Source organism: Pyxicephalus adspersus, chromosome 2 (genome assembly GCF_032062135.1).
Source record: "Pyxicephalus adspersus chromosome 2, UCB_Pads_2.0, whole genome shotgun sequence".
NCBI lineage: Eukaryota > Metazoa > Chordata > Amphibia > Anura > Pyxicephalidae > Pyxicephalus > Pyxicephalus adspersus.
In genome coordinates this window covers 116605416-116619950 of record NC_092859.1, presented here as the reverse complement: position 1 = coordinate 116619950, position 14535 = coordinate 116605416, and the positions used below count along the sequence as shown (strand labels likewise).

General features: G+C 38.3%; 1 protein-coding gene across 1 annotated transcript in view; it reads right to left on the bottom strand.

Annotated features, from left to right (window-relative positions):
- The window catches only part of PSTPIP1 (proline-serine-threonine phosphatase interacting protein 1), a 40687-nt gene extending 28288 nt beyond the window's left edge, over positions 1-12399 (bottom strand). Inside the window, exon 1 of the mRNA XM_072402032.1 lies at positions 11980-12399. Coding sequence (XP_072258133.1) covers positions 11980-12012 — 33 coding nt within the window. The 5' untranslated portion in view covers positions 12013-12399. The remainder of the gene's footprint in view (positions 1-11979) is intronic.
- Between the last annotated feature and the right edge of the window lie 2136 nt (positions 12400-14535).

The following is a 14535-nucleotide window of genomic DNA, read 5'->3' as shown; positions in this document are numbered from 1 at the left end:
CTTTACGCTAAAACAAAATGCCACCAGAAGCCAGGGAGTTAGGGTTTTATGACATTAGGGACATTGCATGTCTCTTTTGTCAAATAGTACTACTTCGTTTTTGTTTTCAATTTAGGTACGCTTTAACCACCTGGGCGTTACACTGAGGTCTAGATTTCTGTACCAAAAGCGTTACACTGTTTTTCATGAATTTTTTTTTTTAAATTGTAGACCTGTAACTTACAGAAATATGTCTGAACAGGGTTCTAGTAGATATCATGAATATAAAAAATGTTTGAAACACACAATCATGTAAAAAAAAAATACTTTTAATAAAATTAAAATACACAAAAATCAGCTTAAACAAGAATACATAAATAAATGAAAAATACTGAAAATGCGATAATTCGGTATACTGTATAGTAATATATTTTTCTAAAACACCTCCCTAGTGTCCGTCACATACCTATAGACAAAACCACATACATATATTTTGTATTGGACTGGATACAGAACTTTGTATTGAATCCAATACAAAATATTTGAATTTCCCGCTATGACCCCCATCAACGGGCGCATGCACGGACATCATCAGGAATCGTGAGGGACGCGTACGCCGGGTATTCTAATTCTTTCCAAACTTCTGTACTTCCATGCATATAGTGTTAAATTTTTTGCATGGAAATTGATTTTAGATTGTTGGCTATAATTCACCGAATTACTCAATAATTACTTATAATTCACCGAATTACTGCATAACTCGCCGAAATATGTTCAAAATTTTATAAATTTAATAAATTTTTTTTTATAAAACATAAAAAAAAACCTTTAAAAAAAAAATCTTTAAAAAAAGTTTAAAAAAAAAAAGAAAATAGTGTATAGTGTAATGTACAGTAGCCTATATAATATATATATAATACAATTATATATATATTAAATAAGGATTTCTTTGTATTAGACTCAATACAGCTTTTTTGTATTGAGTTTAATGCAAAGGAACTCAATACAAAATTTTCAATTTCCTGACCCGCCTCCCACCCGCACCCACGCATGCAGAGACGTCACCGGGAAATCCCGGTGATCGTCACTGCACTCGCCGGCTGAAGCAAGAAGACAGAAGACTTTTTCCCCTTCTTTTGTCTCTTCCTCCCCCTTGAGTAGGGGAGCCCTGATGCCCAATTCCCCCTTTTGGCTGCCCAGCCACCTTCTAACCACCCTCTATGTAACCTCCCACCAGCCCCCAATAGTGACACAAAACCCATTGCTGGATTAAATGGCTGAAAACAGCCGCTTTATTAATTTACAATAAACGTATTACATACAATAAATTTCATACATACATTATAACATCTTTTACATACATTTTTACCTACATATCCCTTAAACTTCCAACACAGGAGTCCCTCCCTTTAAGTACCCAATGAACCCCCAGTATCCTTCAACCATTTTAACACTTGGCTCTAGGTCCTCAAGAGGGGCCATCCTTTTACCACCTCCAAATGAGGTCTGCCAATCCCTAATTTTTATGTCCCCAGCCGCACCACACAGACTCGGGGACATTACCCATCACAAAGTAGCCCCTTCACCAGCATCCATACTGTAGTTACCTTTTCTGTAACTACTCCACCTTCCGGAGACACCACACCTAAGGTGGTTCCCCACTGCCCAAACAATACTCAAATACAAACCTCGAGGACCTGCCAACCGCCCAAGCCTATAAATCACAACCACATCCCCCCCAATCAACCAAGCCCCAAAGGATGGTGTATGGGTCACTTTCTCCTCACTGCTTCCTCTCTAACTGACCCCACTTCCTCTCTGTCCTTCTCCTATAACCCTCTGACCCCCCACCTTTATATTTTAAAACAGCCAATCCTGCCCTGACCTCACCAAACTAACCATCTCCCATTAACCCTTTCCAACTTGGGCCCTGAGCCCCCCCTCATGTCCTTCTCTTTCTTCTTCTTGAGGCAACTGCCTGGATAGGTATCTCACACCAAACACATGTACATCTGGCTCCCATGGGGTCACTCCCGTCTTAGAGTCCTAGTCTTGGAGTATTAACACCCAGCATGAAGATACAGATGCTTTATTGCATCTCACCCTTTAGTGCAGCATTGGGCACACTTGCTGGTTTCCGCTCTATGCCAATTATTTTACCAGGTTGGTGATGTCAGTTTAGGATCCATGTATTATGTATGCATTCCACTCTAATAAAGGTCTCTATTCCTTTGCAAAGATTGTATTGGGTGTATATCTATATTTCTGTGTCTCTTACCCTTTTCTGTCTGGGTCTCACCATCTGACAAGTTTATTTTGCTGTGAATTTACATTCATTTGTTCAGCATCACATTTCAAAATTATATTCAAGTCTCAAGTTGTGCTTAGACACTTCCCCTTCAGGCTCACTAGTACAGCTCAAGTTGAATTCAAATTATTTAGTGACTCCTTAGGATTTAGCAAAACCGGTGAAGTTGGATTTTTTTTAAATAAATGTGTGTTTAAATAAAAAAGAATTGAAATGGAACATGAAGGAAACTACAGTTCATTGAGGTCTGTCACTTTCAAATGATCTCTTTTATTCCTCAATTCCTTCTAATTTTCAGCAATGCTAAATTTCTTTCTTACAATCATCCTTGGTGTTAAAAAAAAAAAAATCAGTGCACTTAATTTCTGCTAGTTACTCTATCTCTCCATCAGCTGCTTTTATTAGTCAAGTTACACACTACTTCCACAGTCATTTCCTCATCTTACCCTCTGCTACATAGGCACTAATCTCTCACTCATCTCCTAACACTTGTAACATGAACAACCTTATTACATTTCTTCCCTTTGCCTCTTTATTATTTGATGCCCTCTGGATTGTCTTTTCAGTATGTACCAAATTGGCACACATTGATAACCTTTACTTCTGTAAAAATTACACTTTCCTGCCACTAAAATTTTGTTGTTTCCATATATACTGTATATGGCTAAGGTGTGCAGTACAGAGTATCACATTGTGGTCATGCATCATATGGTATCATTGCTCCAGGAAGGTAGAGGTAAGAATCATTTCTGTAAAATGACTGTAAATGTATGTTGTACGAAGGGCAAGCAGTTGTCAAAAAAATTTGGGGTATATGTCTGGGGCATTTTAAATACAATTTTCAGTAAAAAAATAGATATTTTGGTTGCCAACATACAAATGTTCAAAAATTATTCAACTGGGAGGGGGGGGGGGGGTTATATCCTGTCCGTCTGGGGGAAACTGTGAAATAAAGCCACTAATTGGGTAACTAAACTGGCCTGCATGGTTATCCTATGTATAAATTAAAAGATGAGTCCCCAAAAAATGTGTATATACTGGCAGGAAGAAAGATCTAAAAATGGTGACCATTTGGTTGCATATTGATGAATTGAGGACTGCTAAGGTGTGGAGACATTTACCATGGAGAACCCAGTTCCCAGTGTGTAAAGGACTAAACATCTCCACCCAAAACAGATTGCTGAAGTTGTTCATAATATATTATGTGAGGTGACAGTAGAGCGTACTTGGCACTTGCAATACCAAATGGGAGAAGCACACCATCAGAATCCAGAAGATTTGCTAGGACATGGCACCTTGCTGGAAAGTAGGGGTAGTTTATAATGGAAGAATAGGAGAGGCCAAGATGAGATTTCCCTGAAGTTTGTTGATCTCTTGCCAACCTATCAAAATGTCCTTAAGTATGGTGGGAGAGTTTAATGTCAGTAGACTCCAGAACCTCATCACAGGTTCATCCCAGGTACATCAGTAAAAAAAAGGATGTACCATGCCACCAATCCTTGACGTAATAACATAATAAGCAAGCTAAATTATCATATCTAAGGTGGGCCAAATCTGCCCCTAGGGATTGTTTTGGATTATGCATTTCTAAGTGTGATTTGTGAGATTAGGGCGCACACTAGGATGCCCCAGGAATTTGACTTTGTGACATCCAAAAATAATGATAGAAGATAATATCAAGCAAATGCCTGCATGGCATATAGGTGGAGGGATAAAGACAAAACAAAAGAGAACAAGCATAAATTGAGTGAGTGATAGTGTCCTTGAATTCTTGTTTTAGACTGAGTTGCAAATGCTGGTTGCTGTGGTAAGGATCTGAATGTTCCTCCTGGCAGTGCAAGTCTAAAGCTACGTACACACTTCCAATTATTATCGTCGGAAAACGAACGACGAACGTTCCTGCACGATATATATGAACGATCGTATAGCACCGATCCTGCACATAGAGGTAACGACACGATCGTTCGTAGATATTGTACACACAATAGATACCGATCCGGTCGTTCGTTTCCAACAATTTTCCTCGTTCGTCGGCGTCGTTGGTTACTTTTTTACCAACGATTTTTTGCCCAATCGATCGTTCGTCGTTCGATTGGAACGATAAAAATTGGAAGTGTGTACGCACCTTAAGCGGAGTGCTTGTAACTTTTGATTTAAGATAATAAATGGTGAGGCATGGGTGTTCCAGACAAATATTTGTCTATGATCAATTAAAGATAGATCTCACCCTCTGAAGCCTTTTGTGGTGGTGTGAAGTGTTGAATGAACTGGCGATTGTGCTTCAGGGACTAGACCAGTCTTTCTCAACCTTTTTTACATGAAGGAACTCCTAAAAATAAATTTCATGTCTTCAGGGAACCCTTGATATATTTACTATATCCACAGCTCACAGTACATTAGCTTGGTAGTAAGAATGCCTCCCACATTGCTGGAAGAATGTCACCCTTACAGATAGCCAAAAAAATCACTGGTGTCATATAAATTGACCCAACGGTCACAAATCAGTCAATCATTGCTCAAAAAGCCCCTGGAGGAACCCTAGGGTTCCAATGAACTATGATTGAGAAACACTGCACTAAACATTAATTATTAGGCTTTCTGATTTAATAGCTTTCCATGTGACCTGCCTTTAAAATTCTTGACAGTGTTACACCACATGCATGATATCATTCAGTGATACCTTGTGGTGAATAGTTATAATATTTAGGCTGGGACGTTTTTTTTTAAAAACGCATGTAAACATTTCTTTTGCATTTATATGCACTTTTATTAGCATTTTAAAGCTCGCGTTCTCCCGCGTTTTTATCACGTTTTACCGCATTTTTTACCAATTTGCATAATAAGTGCTCAAAAACACGGGAAAACGCTCCATTAAAACCAATGAAAGCTTTTACACACATTTTTCCACGTTTTTGGGTGTTTCCCAGCGTTTTAATTTTTTAAACGTTGCAATCAACGTTTAAGATAAATGTCATAAGCGTGCCTCAAGGAAACGTCCTGGTGTAGATTAACCCATTGTAATGCATTGGGATTTCAAACAAGGGCTTTAAAAGCCTCAGGTTAAACGCGGAGGAAACAGTCCGTGTAGACTAAGCCTTAGGCTCCTCAAAAATCTTCATATATTGTGGAATATTTTTTTTTTTTATAACGTTCTTTTTTTATTTTACAATCAAAGAAAAAAACAAACATAACACACAAATCCAAAACAAGTGCAAAAAGAAACAAACATTTTCAGTTACATTTTAAAGGGTTACAAATTAGGTACATAATAAAGAACAGTATAATACAGAGAAAATACATGAAACAATGTTTTATAACATTGTATAAAACATATAAAATATGTTTTTAATATAAGAAGTCCAAAAATTCTCTGCCCAGATTGTAGATAAGGAGTTAACTAAAACAGAACACTCTCTTCAACTGGAGGATAAACAGTTCTCAGACTCAAATTCAAAATAAAACCAAGTATATTCAAATGTCTCAGAACTATCATGAAGACTGGCCGTTAAGTCTTCTATTAACATAATATCATTAATGATGTGAAACCATTATGATATAGAAGGACAAAGATTTAATGGTTTGTCGGTATACATAATTTCGCTGCATTCAGTATATACATACTCACTACCGATGTTTTATGAAATCTAAGATAAAAAGAACTGTGTTGGAGCAAGAAAAAAAAGGGATAATCCGGAATAGTATAGTTGGTGAATTTTTGTACAATTTCCTTGACCTTATGCCAAAAAGGTCTTAGAACCGGACACAACCAAAATATATAGAAAAGCATGCCTTCCCCCACCACACAGCGCCAGCAGCGATCTGAAACCTCAGGGTAAAAATCATGCAGTTGCACAGAAGTACAATACCATCTAGTAAGAACTTTATAGTTAAGCTCCTGAAATCTACTGCTAATCGATGTGTGGTGAGTTATCCAAATCACCTTTTGTCTTTGGTCCACAATGAGTTCCATATTTAGTTCCCTCTCCCATAGTAACAAATAGGAAGGAGCAGTATCAGTCTTTGGGGAATTGAGCAGAGAATATATATTTGAGAGCATATGTCTATCTGTGCCTGATCCTTTGTACAAAACTTCAGATGGAGTAAGCGTTCTGTCAAATCCCTCACTCCGCGGTAGGGAGTATAGAAAATGTGCCACTTGTCTTGCACCTATAGGTTGCGTTTCCCCCAAAACAGCCAGGTCTGATATCTTCAACCCAGAACCTTCATGTCTAAAATTTGCTGCCCTGTAGAGACCAAGTTTTTTAAGATGATTAAAAAACTTGGGTCTTCCAGACCTGGCGCAAAAGCTAGGTTATCCAGTATTAGCTAAAGTGGGAAATGGGATGAGGCAATATTGACACGGGGAAACATACTGGAACATGCTTTCAAAGTAGGGCCTATTAGGGGTGCTCTTTGAGCTTTGTAATTAAGCCACCTTCCAACCAAGGTGCCGAGGACAGACTATACCCTCCAGCCAGCTGTTCCAGTCCCACCCATTGCTTAAAGGGCCCGTTTCTTGCCCAATCAACCGCTCCAACCAAATGAGCGGCCATATAGTACTTAAGGATTGGGGACCCTCAAACCACCTGCTGACTTGGGATAGAATAGTAGAGTGCAGTTTATTCTAGGTTTTCGTTGCCCCAGATAAACTGAAAATATACTGTATTAATACTATTAAAAAAGGATTTTGGCAGCCAAATTGGTAGGGTCTGAAATAAATATAAAAATCTTGGCAGAACATTAATTTTAATCACTTGAATTCTGCAGAACCAGGATATGGTCAGAGGATTTCCATTTCAATAGATCAACTTTTATCTGTTGGAGAAGGGGCAAAAAATTCAAAGCAAAAATTTCTGACAGATACCTGCTCAAGAACACGCCTAGATATTTCAGTCCATCCTGGGCCCATTTAAATGAGAAATTCTCAATTAGTTCCCTCTGCTCAGGAGTCAGTGTTAAATTCAGTGCCTCTGATTTACTATAATTGATCTTAAAATTAGAAAGAAAACATAAAAGGCCAGCTCCTTCATAAGATTCAGGGGTGAGGTAACTGGATTAGAGAGTACAAACAGTAAATCATCCGCTAAACCGGCAATTTTATGCATTCGTTTACCCACTTCTAGTCCTGTAATATCCGGGTTTGCCTGTGTGGTTCCAATGTCAGAATAAATATGATTGGGGAAAGGGGGCAGCCCTGACGGGTCCCATTCAATATGGGAAAGTGCTGGGAGAGTGTCCCATTAAATCTAATTGCCACGGACGGGTGGGAATAAATGGATCTAATCCAAGCTAACATTTTCGGTCCCAACCCAATGTGCATTAGAGTCTGGTCCATAAACAGCCAGTCAACTCTTTCAAATGCTTTTTCTGTGTTCGTGGACAGCAGGAAAAGTTGTGAGGAGTGTATGGAAGCCAGCTGGATCCAATTGAGTGCCTTGATAGTATTGTCCCTGGCTTCTCTAGGTAACACAAAACCAACCTGATCAGTATGGGTAAATTTACTCAGAACCAACTGAAGTCTCATTGCCAGAATTTTAGTGAATAATTTTAGGTCCTGGTTGAGCAAAGATATGGGTCTATACCTGGAGCAGCTGGCTGGGTCCTTACCTTCCTTTGGAATCACTGTATTATGAGCCCTTAAAGAGTCGGGGTGGAATGCTCTCCCTTCTGAAATAGCAATAAAGGTGGTGACCATATTAGGTACTAATGTCTCCTTGAACTTTTTATAGTAAGCAAAAAAAAAAAAAAAATATATATATATATATATATATATATATATATATATATATATCTCAACCCCTGGGGATTTGCTGGCCTGAGTATTTGCTATAGCTTTCAAAACCTCTTCGCTACTAATCAGAGCTTCCATTGCTTCAATCGCACTGGGTGGAAGTGAGGGCATCTTGGCTTTAATCAAATATTCCCGCATTGTTGTTTCTCTAGAGACAATGGGGATACAGGGGATCGAAGCATCCCTAATATATAACGACATGTAATACTTTTCAAACTCATCTGCAATGTCTTGGACTTAGTGTCTTTTAGTGCCCATATGGTCTACAATAAAAAGGACAAAGGTTTGCTCCCTTTGACCCCGTAGGGCCCTCACTAAAGTTCAAGTACACTTATTCCCATATTAATAATAGGATCTTCTACATTTTGCTAAGGGTAGCTTTAATAAGACATAACATCGATACCTGGGTCCTAAAAGAGAGTAATCTTTGACTCAGTTCTGCTTTAGGATCCCGTTTGTGTACCTTTTCAAGTTCCCCAATATTGTGGAGGAGATTCAGGATTTCCTGTTGCTTAGCTCTTTTGAGTCTCTCTCCGTGTTTGATAAGGTGGCCTCTGAAAACTACCTTATGGGCATCCGATATTACCAGAGGACTAATCTCCTGAGTGCAATTTGTGCCAAAACAGTTACGTAATTCTCTTTGTTTCCTTAAACACTAACTAATTTTTTTAGGAGATTTTCATTTAATTTCCAACTTCAAAACTTTGGCCTTTCACGCATGAGTTGAGATACTCACAAAATCAACTTTGGCTTATGGATAACATAAGCCAAAGTTATAATCATCTGAATACTTTTTTTTCCAGCTTGCTTTTATCTTTAAACATTAAAAATGAGTTTTAGCCACACCCCCAGGTCTCTCCATCGCCTAGGCAGTGAGGTGTAATCTGGGAAATGCATCAGTCTGGTCTGAAAGAAACATTTCTCCATTCAAGTATCCCCTGACACTATAAAAGTCCGCCTCGCGGACCCAGAAATGATCTATTCTAGAATAGGTCTGATGAGGGTGAAAGAAAAAAGTGTAATCTCTTCCCGTGGATTAAGAACACGCCAGGCATCAAGAATTGGTGGTTAAAGCAGACATTTTTTGAGTCTCTTACCACCCCTAGGAACGCCCCCTGAACCATCCCTGGTCCCACTTCCATCTAGCCCTTTTTAACTCATCCTATTCCTAATCCCCTCCTACCCCACACTCCACACTAGCACAGACCCTTCTACCAATTAATAACCCTTAACACCCTGGGCTAGGCCTCACACCCCGTCATGTAGGCCCTGCGCCCAATTTCCTAAGGCTACGGGCCTCTCCTTCTGACAATATATTGCACACAAAAGGAGTAGAAAGTAAAGCTTTTAATAAAAGGGACTGTGATATTTGGACCCCCTAATGTCATGGCTTTAAAGCAGTTATACCTTCAAAAGGCCCTCCAGTTACACATTTACTGACTATTTAAAAAATGAAACTAACAACTAAAAAAAAGAACAAAGTTAAGTTTAACTACTTTACTGATTGAAAGTGTGAAACAACAGGATATATGATATATAAAATAGCATTTCCGCATATTATTTCTAATTGTGCCTGCAAAAGTAACCTAAATCTACTTCTGTGGGTCAGATAGAAAAGTGAGAAAGACTGTGCCACATACCACAAAGATAAATTGACTTAATTGACTGGCTTAAGCATGTCAGTGTAAGCTATTGGAAAACACCTCAAATAATCTCAGAGTCTGTCTTGCCCCTGGCCTTTGGAATGTCCCGATTTACATTAAAAGAGTTTAATGCTGGCAGCATGTGTCATGCTGATACTTTGAAGACTTTGTCTCCTGCAGAATGGCATGATGACACCTCTAGCTGGACCTGCTGAAGGTGAACATTAATCACATGTCTGTAGACAGTGGTCATAAGAAGAGCCCCAACAAGCTTTCTTTGCAGAAAGGGTCCCAGTCACAATCATTACCCCTGTGATCCCTGTTCCTGCACCACTTACTGCAATGATAGCCGTCTTGCTTTGTCAACTTTTGGAGGAGACAGTTTAAAATGTAGGGCAGGTTTGACACCTCAGTATATATGTACTTGCAGCATCAGAAAAGCTTAAAACATAATAAAAAAAAAAAAAAAAAAAACTTCTGGGTTGTCTCCAGCATTAAAACGTGAAATATTCTTTGCTTTGTTGCATGTGGTGAAGAGTAGACACAAACTGGTGGTGAACTGAACTGAAATATTTTCAGGACGCAAGCTTTAGCTATAGAACAACCGCAAAAGTTCATACTTTACGTACTAAATTTAATTTCCAATGGGCGACAGATGAGATACTTTATTTAGGCACTATATTGAAATATTTTCCGGTGGGTCTAGGAGGGTAGTTATACCACCAAGGTTATATATTACCTTGGTTGTTCTGGCTTCACAATCTATGGAAATGTATGTAAAACAATTCTTTTTCTGCCTGGCTGGATTGAGTTCAGGGAAAAATTTGTGATTCACATCCCAAAGAAGGTGCAGGAGTGGGCAGTTCCCTCCTGTGGGATATTTGACCCTGGCCATTTATAAAGAGGATAGAAGGATGCTGAAGTATGCTTCCCTGTGATGCTGGCAGTATACAGTAATGAATTAACATTCTTGTAAATTCCTATAAATTTATCATGAAAATAAAAAAAGACCTGAAAATTGCAAAACAAATTCTGATTTGAAGTTTGCTGGATCACCCAGATTCACTGATGAACGTGTATCCTCTCCAGCCTTGGAGAAGTTTAATAAATCAAAATAGATTGAAGGCTCTGTTCTTTTTTTGCCATTCTCCTGCCAAAGAGCTTAAGGAGGCCGCCTTCTCTGCCTACCCTTTAGCCCAGACCTACATGGAGTCCCTTGCCATTGTATGCTGAAAGAAGGAGAGAAATCATAAATTGGCTTATATTTTTGAAAAAAAAATAGGGAAACTTTTATCTGTTAGCAACCTGCAAATAAATCCTACACAGACTGAATAGATCTTACACATTCAAACTGAGTCCCACTCAGTTTATGTTTTAGTCACTTGGGGACTTTACAGTAAGCAGAATAGGACAGCATGGAAATAATAGGCATCCCTGGTCACAAAGGACATTTAGCCTTTGGTTTTAACTTTTGTTTTATACAATTCAATTTTCAGCTGAAAACTGGGTATGACATCTGCTAACCAGAAAGCAATCATCCAAAACATTACAGGAACCAAATTACATAAATGTAAATACTTACTGCTGTTTAGTAATTATTGCACAGACATTGTCACAAAGTATTTCCTTTAACAGTAACTGCTCAGTATTGCTAAATTTTATGGTGCTATGGACATTCAAAACCAGAAAGGCCATACCACACTCTCCATTTTATGAATGCATATTATTTTTGCATAAGTGCTCCGATTTATAAACACATTCATTATTTAGGCAATAGCTGCATGTTTTGTCAAATCATATTAGATTAGGATATCTACCAAAAGTTAATGAATTAGCCTTATTACATCAGTTGTATATTTTGGTGATTCATATAAGCAATATTGTAATAAATGAATATTTAAAGACAACACATAGAATGCGATGTGTTAGCTGGTGAATTGTTAGACCACTGTCATGTTTTTTTCTAGTCCAGAGACACCACAGGAAGTAAAGAGAAATTTACCAGAACAGGTGTCGTCACTAGAAGAATTCCCTTTACCCCTAGTATTATTGACTACTGTAAAATGGTAGAAATCACTCTTTGCCTCAGTGAAAATGATGTCCCAGAAATGAGACAGGATAAAGCGCTGACAACATTTGCAGGATTGCTAACCCCTAACTTTTCCATCCAAAATTTTCGGGAAATGTATACATTATTATTACATTTTTAACACTTCATTAGTATTTGATATTACCTATACAATATTAGGTGCACTTACCCAGAAGGCATCCTTAAATTCCAGCTGTGACATCTTGTTAAAGTAATATACCCAGCAGTTATCTTCTCAATGATCTTCAATCAATGACTATAACATCAAATATATCACCAGTAAATTCTGCAATTTGGAGGAAATTTAGGCACTTTAAATCTCCAAAAAGTTTGCTTCTCCAAGCTCTGCAAAGATTTGATAGCTACTTTGCTGTAATACAGACTGAAAGAAGAAGCTTGACAAGAGGACTAAATCTGGCAGGAAGAAAAGAGTCTGCCTGGCTCAATGACAGGTAGGTGCATTAGGACACTTGACTTGGGTGAGTTTAATAAAGGCGAGTTTGCAGTACAGCAACTAAACCGGGCAGATTCCAGTTCTCTAAAATCTCACTACAGAGCAACACAGGAAGTTATACTTCTGACAAACTTGCTTGCAGCTCAGGAAGGTATTTGCAGTTCTCGGAAACTGTGCGAAGTAAAACCCGCTGAGGCAGGGGCAACAGAAATATCTCAGCAATAAGCTTGGTACAATACTAAACAGAAACAAAAACAAACAGAACACCAGGAAGCACAAAAAAGTAGAAAAATAAAAATGTGAAGGTTAAAGGAATGTAAACAAAGGCAGTTGCACTAATTCAGAGAACATAATGTGGTGGCTCAGAGGTTAGCACTCTGGCCTTTGCAGCACTGGGTCCAGAGTTGAATTTTCCCTGTGTTTGCGTGGGTTTCCTCTGGGTACTCTGGTTTCTTCCCAGTTAGTTAGGTTAATTGGCTTCCCCCCTCAAAAAAATGACCTTAGACTGTGATAAAGACATATGACTATGGTAGGGACATTAGATTGTGAGCCCCTTTGAGGGACAGCTAGTGACATGACTATGGACTGTAAAGTGTTGCATATATCAGTGCCATATAAATACTATATTAATATTTCCAAGAAATTTTAATGACCATGACCACTTCTATGTTTAATTTTATGTCAAAACAGGTTGTAGAGCAGCGGAAGCGAGAAAGACCCAGATGAGTGGACGCACCGGCCAGAGCCGCAGACCATGTCCCCCGTACGATCTCAGGCTCCAGGAAGTGGGCGGGTTGTGTCTCTGGGCCTGGGATGGGAGAGTGGGTGTGTTCTGGCATCATGACATCACTAAATGGAAAGTTTCTTCTCCTTTGAGTGACACACAGCTCCCTGCGCATGAATGGTCCAGAGCTGGTAAATTTAGTGGTCCATCAGCCCAAAAAGGTTGGCAACCAGGGTTTCTTCTCAGATGTTAAATATTCATATAAACTTATATAGTTTTTTCAAAATTGTTTCCATTTTGAAAATTTAACATCTACAATGTTAAATGTCTACAAAAATTTAACATCTGAAAAATCTACAGTAAAAGTGGTCTTTTACCCCATTGTGGACCTATATTTGAGAATACTACACTACATGTATATTGGGGTTTTAGGACCAACAAAGCTCTTTTTTTTTTTTTTTTTTACTTACAAAGTACATTTTTTTCTGCCTTTAATAATGCCATTAATATGTTCCTGGTCTGGCATTTTTTATTTCATATCTCCAAGATTAACATGTAACAAATTGATCTGGAATATATCATTGCTCCACAATCATTTTATTATTTAGCGTTATCAAAAATTGCTTTTTCATTCAAATCTGTTGTAACTTTATTAAAAACTGTCAACAAAAGGAATTTATTATGGCAACCTGGAAGCATTCTGTACGCTATTGGTTGACAGAATATGAACAGACATGTCATTTCCTGCTTTACTCACTGATTTGCTCAGAAGTCTGCACAAAGATACAAGTCAAAGTTTAGGCATCCACCAAGGGAGGAACATTTGTCTGGCTTGGATTATTAAAAGGCCATTATTTATAAAACAGGGAATCCAACATTTCCTCAAACATTACTTCGAGGGAATCTTCCACGTCCATATGTTTAAATGGCCATAATGTTTGAGAGAATTTCAGATCCTCCGATTTAAAATTTGAACCCTAGTAATAAGAATGGCACTCAAATTGCAGGAAATTACACTTACTAGGGCTTTCTGTACATACTGTTGCTATAGATAAAATGAAGCAGTATCTGATATTGTTGGCATCAAGCCACATCTACTCATATTTCTGCTACATAAAACAAACATCTTTTAAGATGATAATTGCTAATTTGAATACCCCCACATAAAAGCACAATCTATACATCTAAAAGTTAATTGCCAAAAAACTCGAACTGATATTTGGAGAAATAAACCATAACAATGATCATAATCCCAGTTGATTTTTCATCTAAAGTGGCCTGCAATGCAAGGTCTGCACTTTGTCGAATGAAAATCAAAAAACCCTCATTGCTTGCTAGCACCAATCCACATGAATTAGACGAGGATATGAAGCTATGCTAGAGGAAGCTGTGGCGGTGGAGGGCATATTCCATTTAAAAGAGAGGTAATAGGAAGGTTTGCAAAAAAGAGAAGAGGGTCAAGCCAGTGCTTTGTAGCAGTGGACTGGTTACAGTAAAAAACAAAACTTCCATTTTTGTAGTGTAGTGCACTATAGGGTTCTCATACA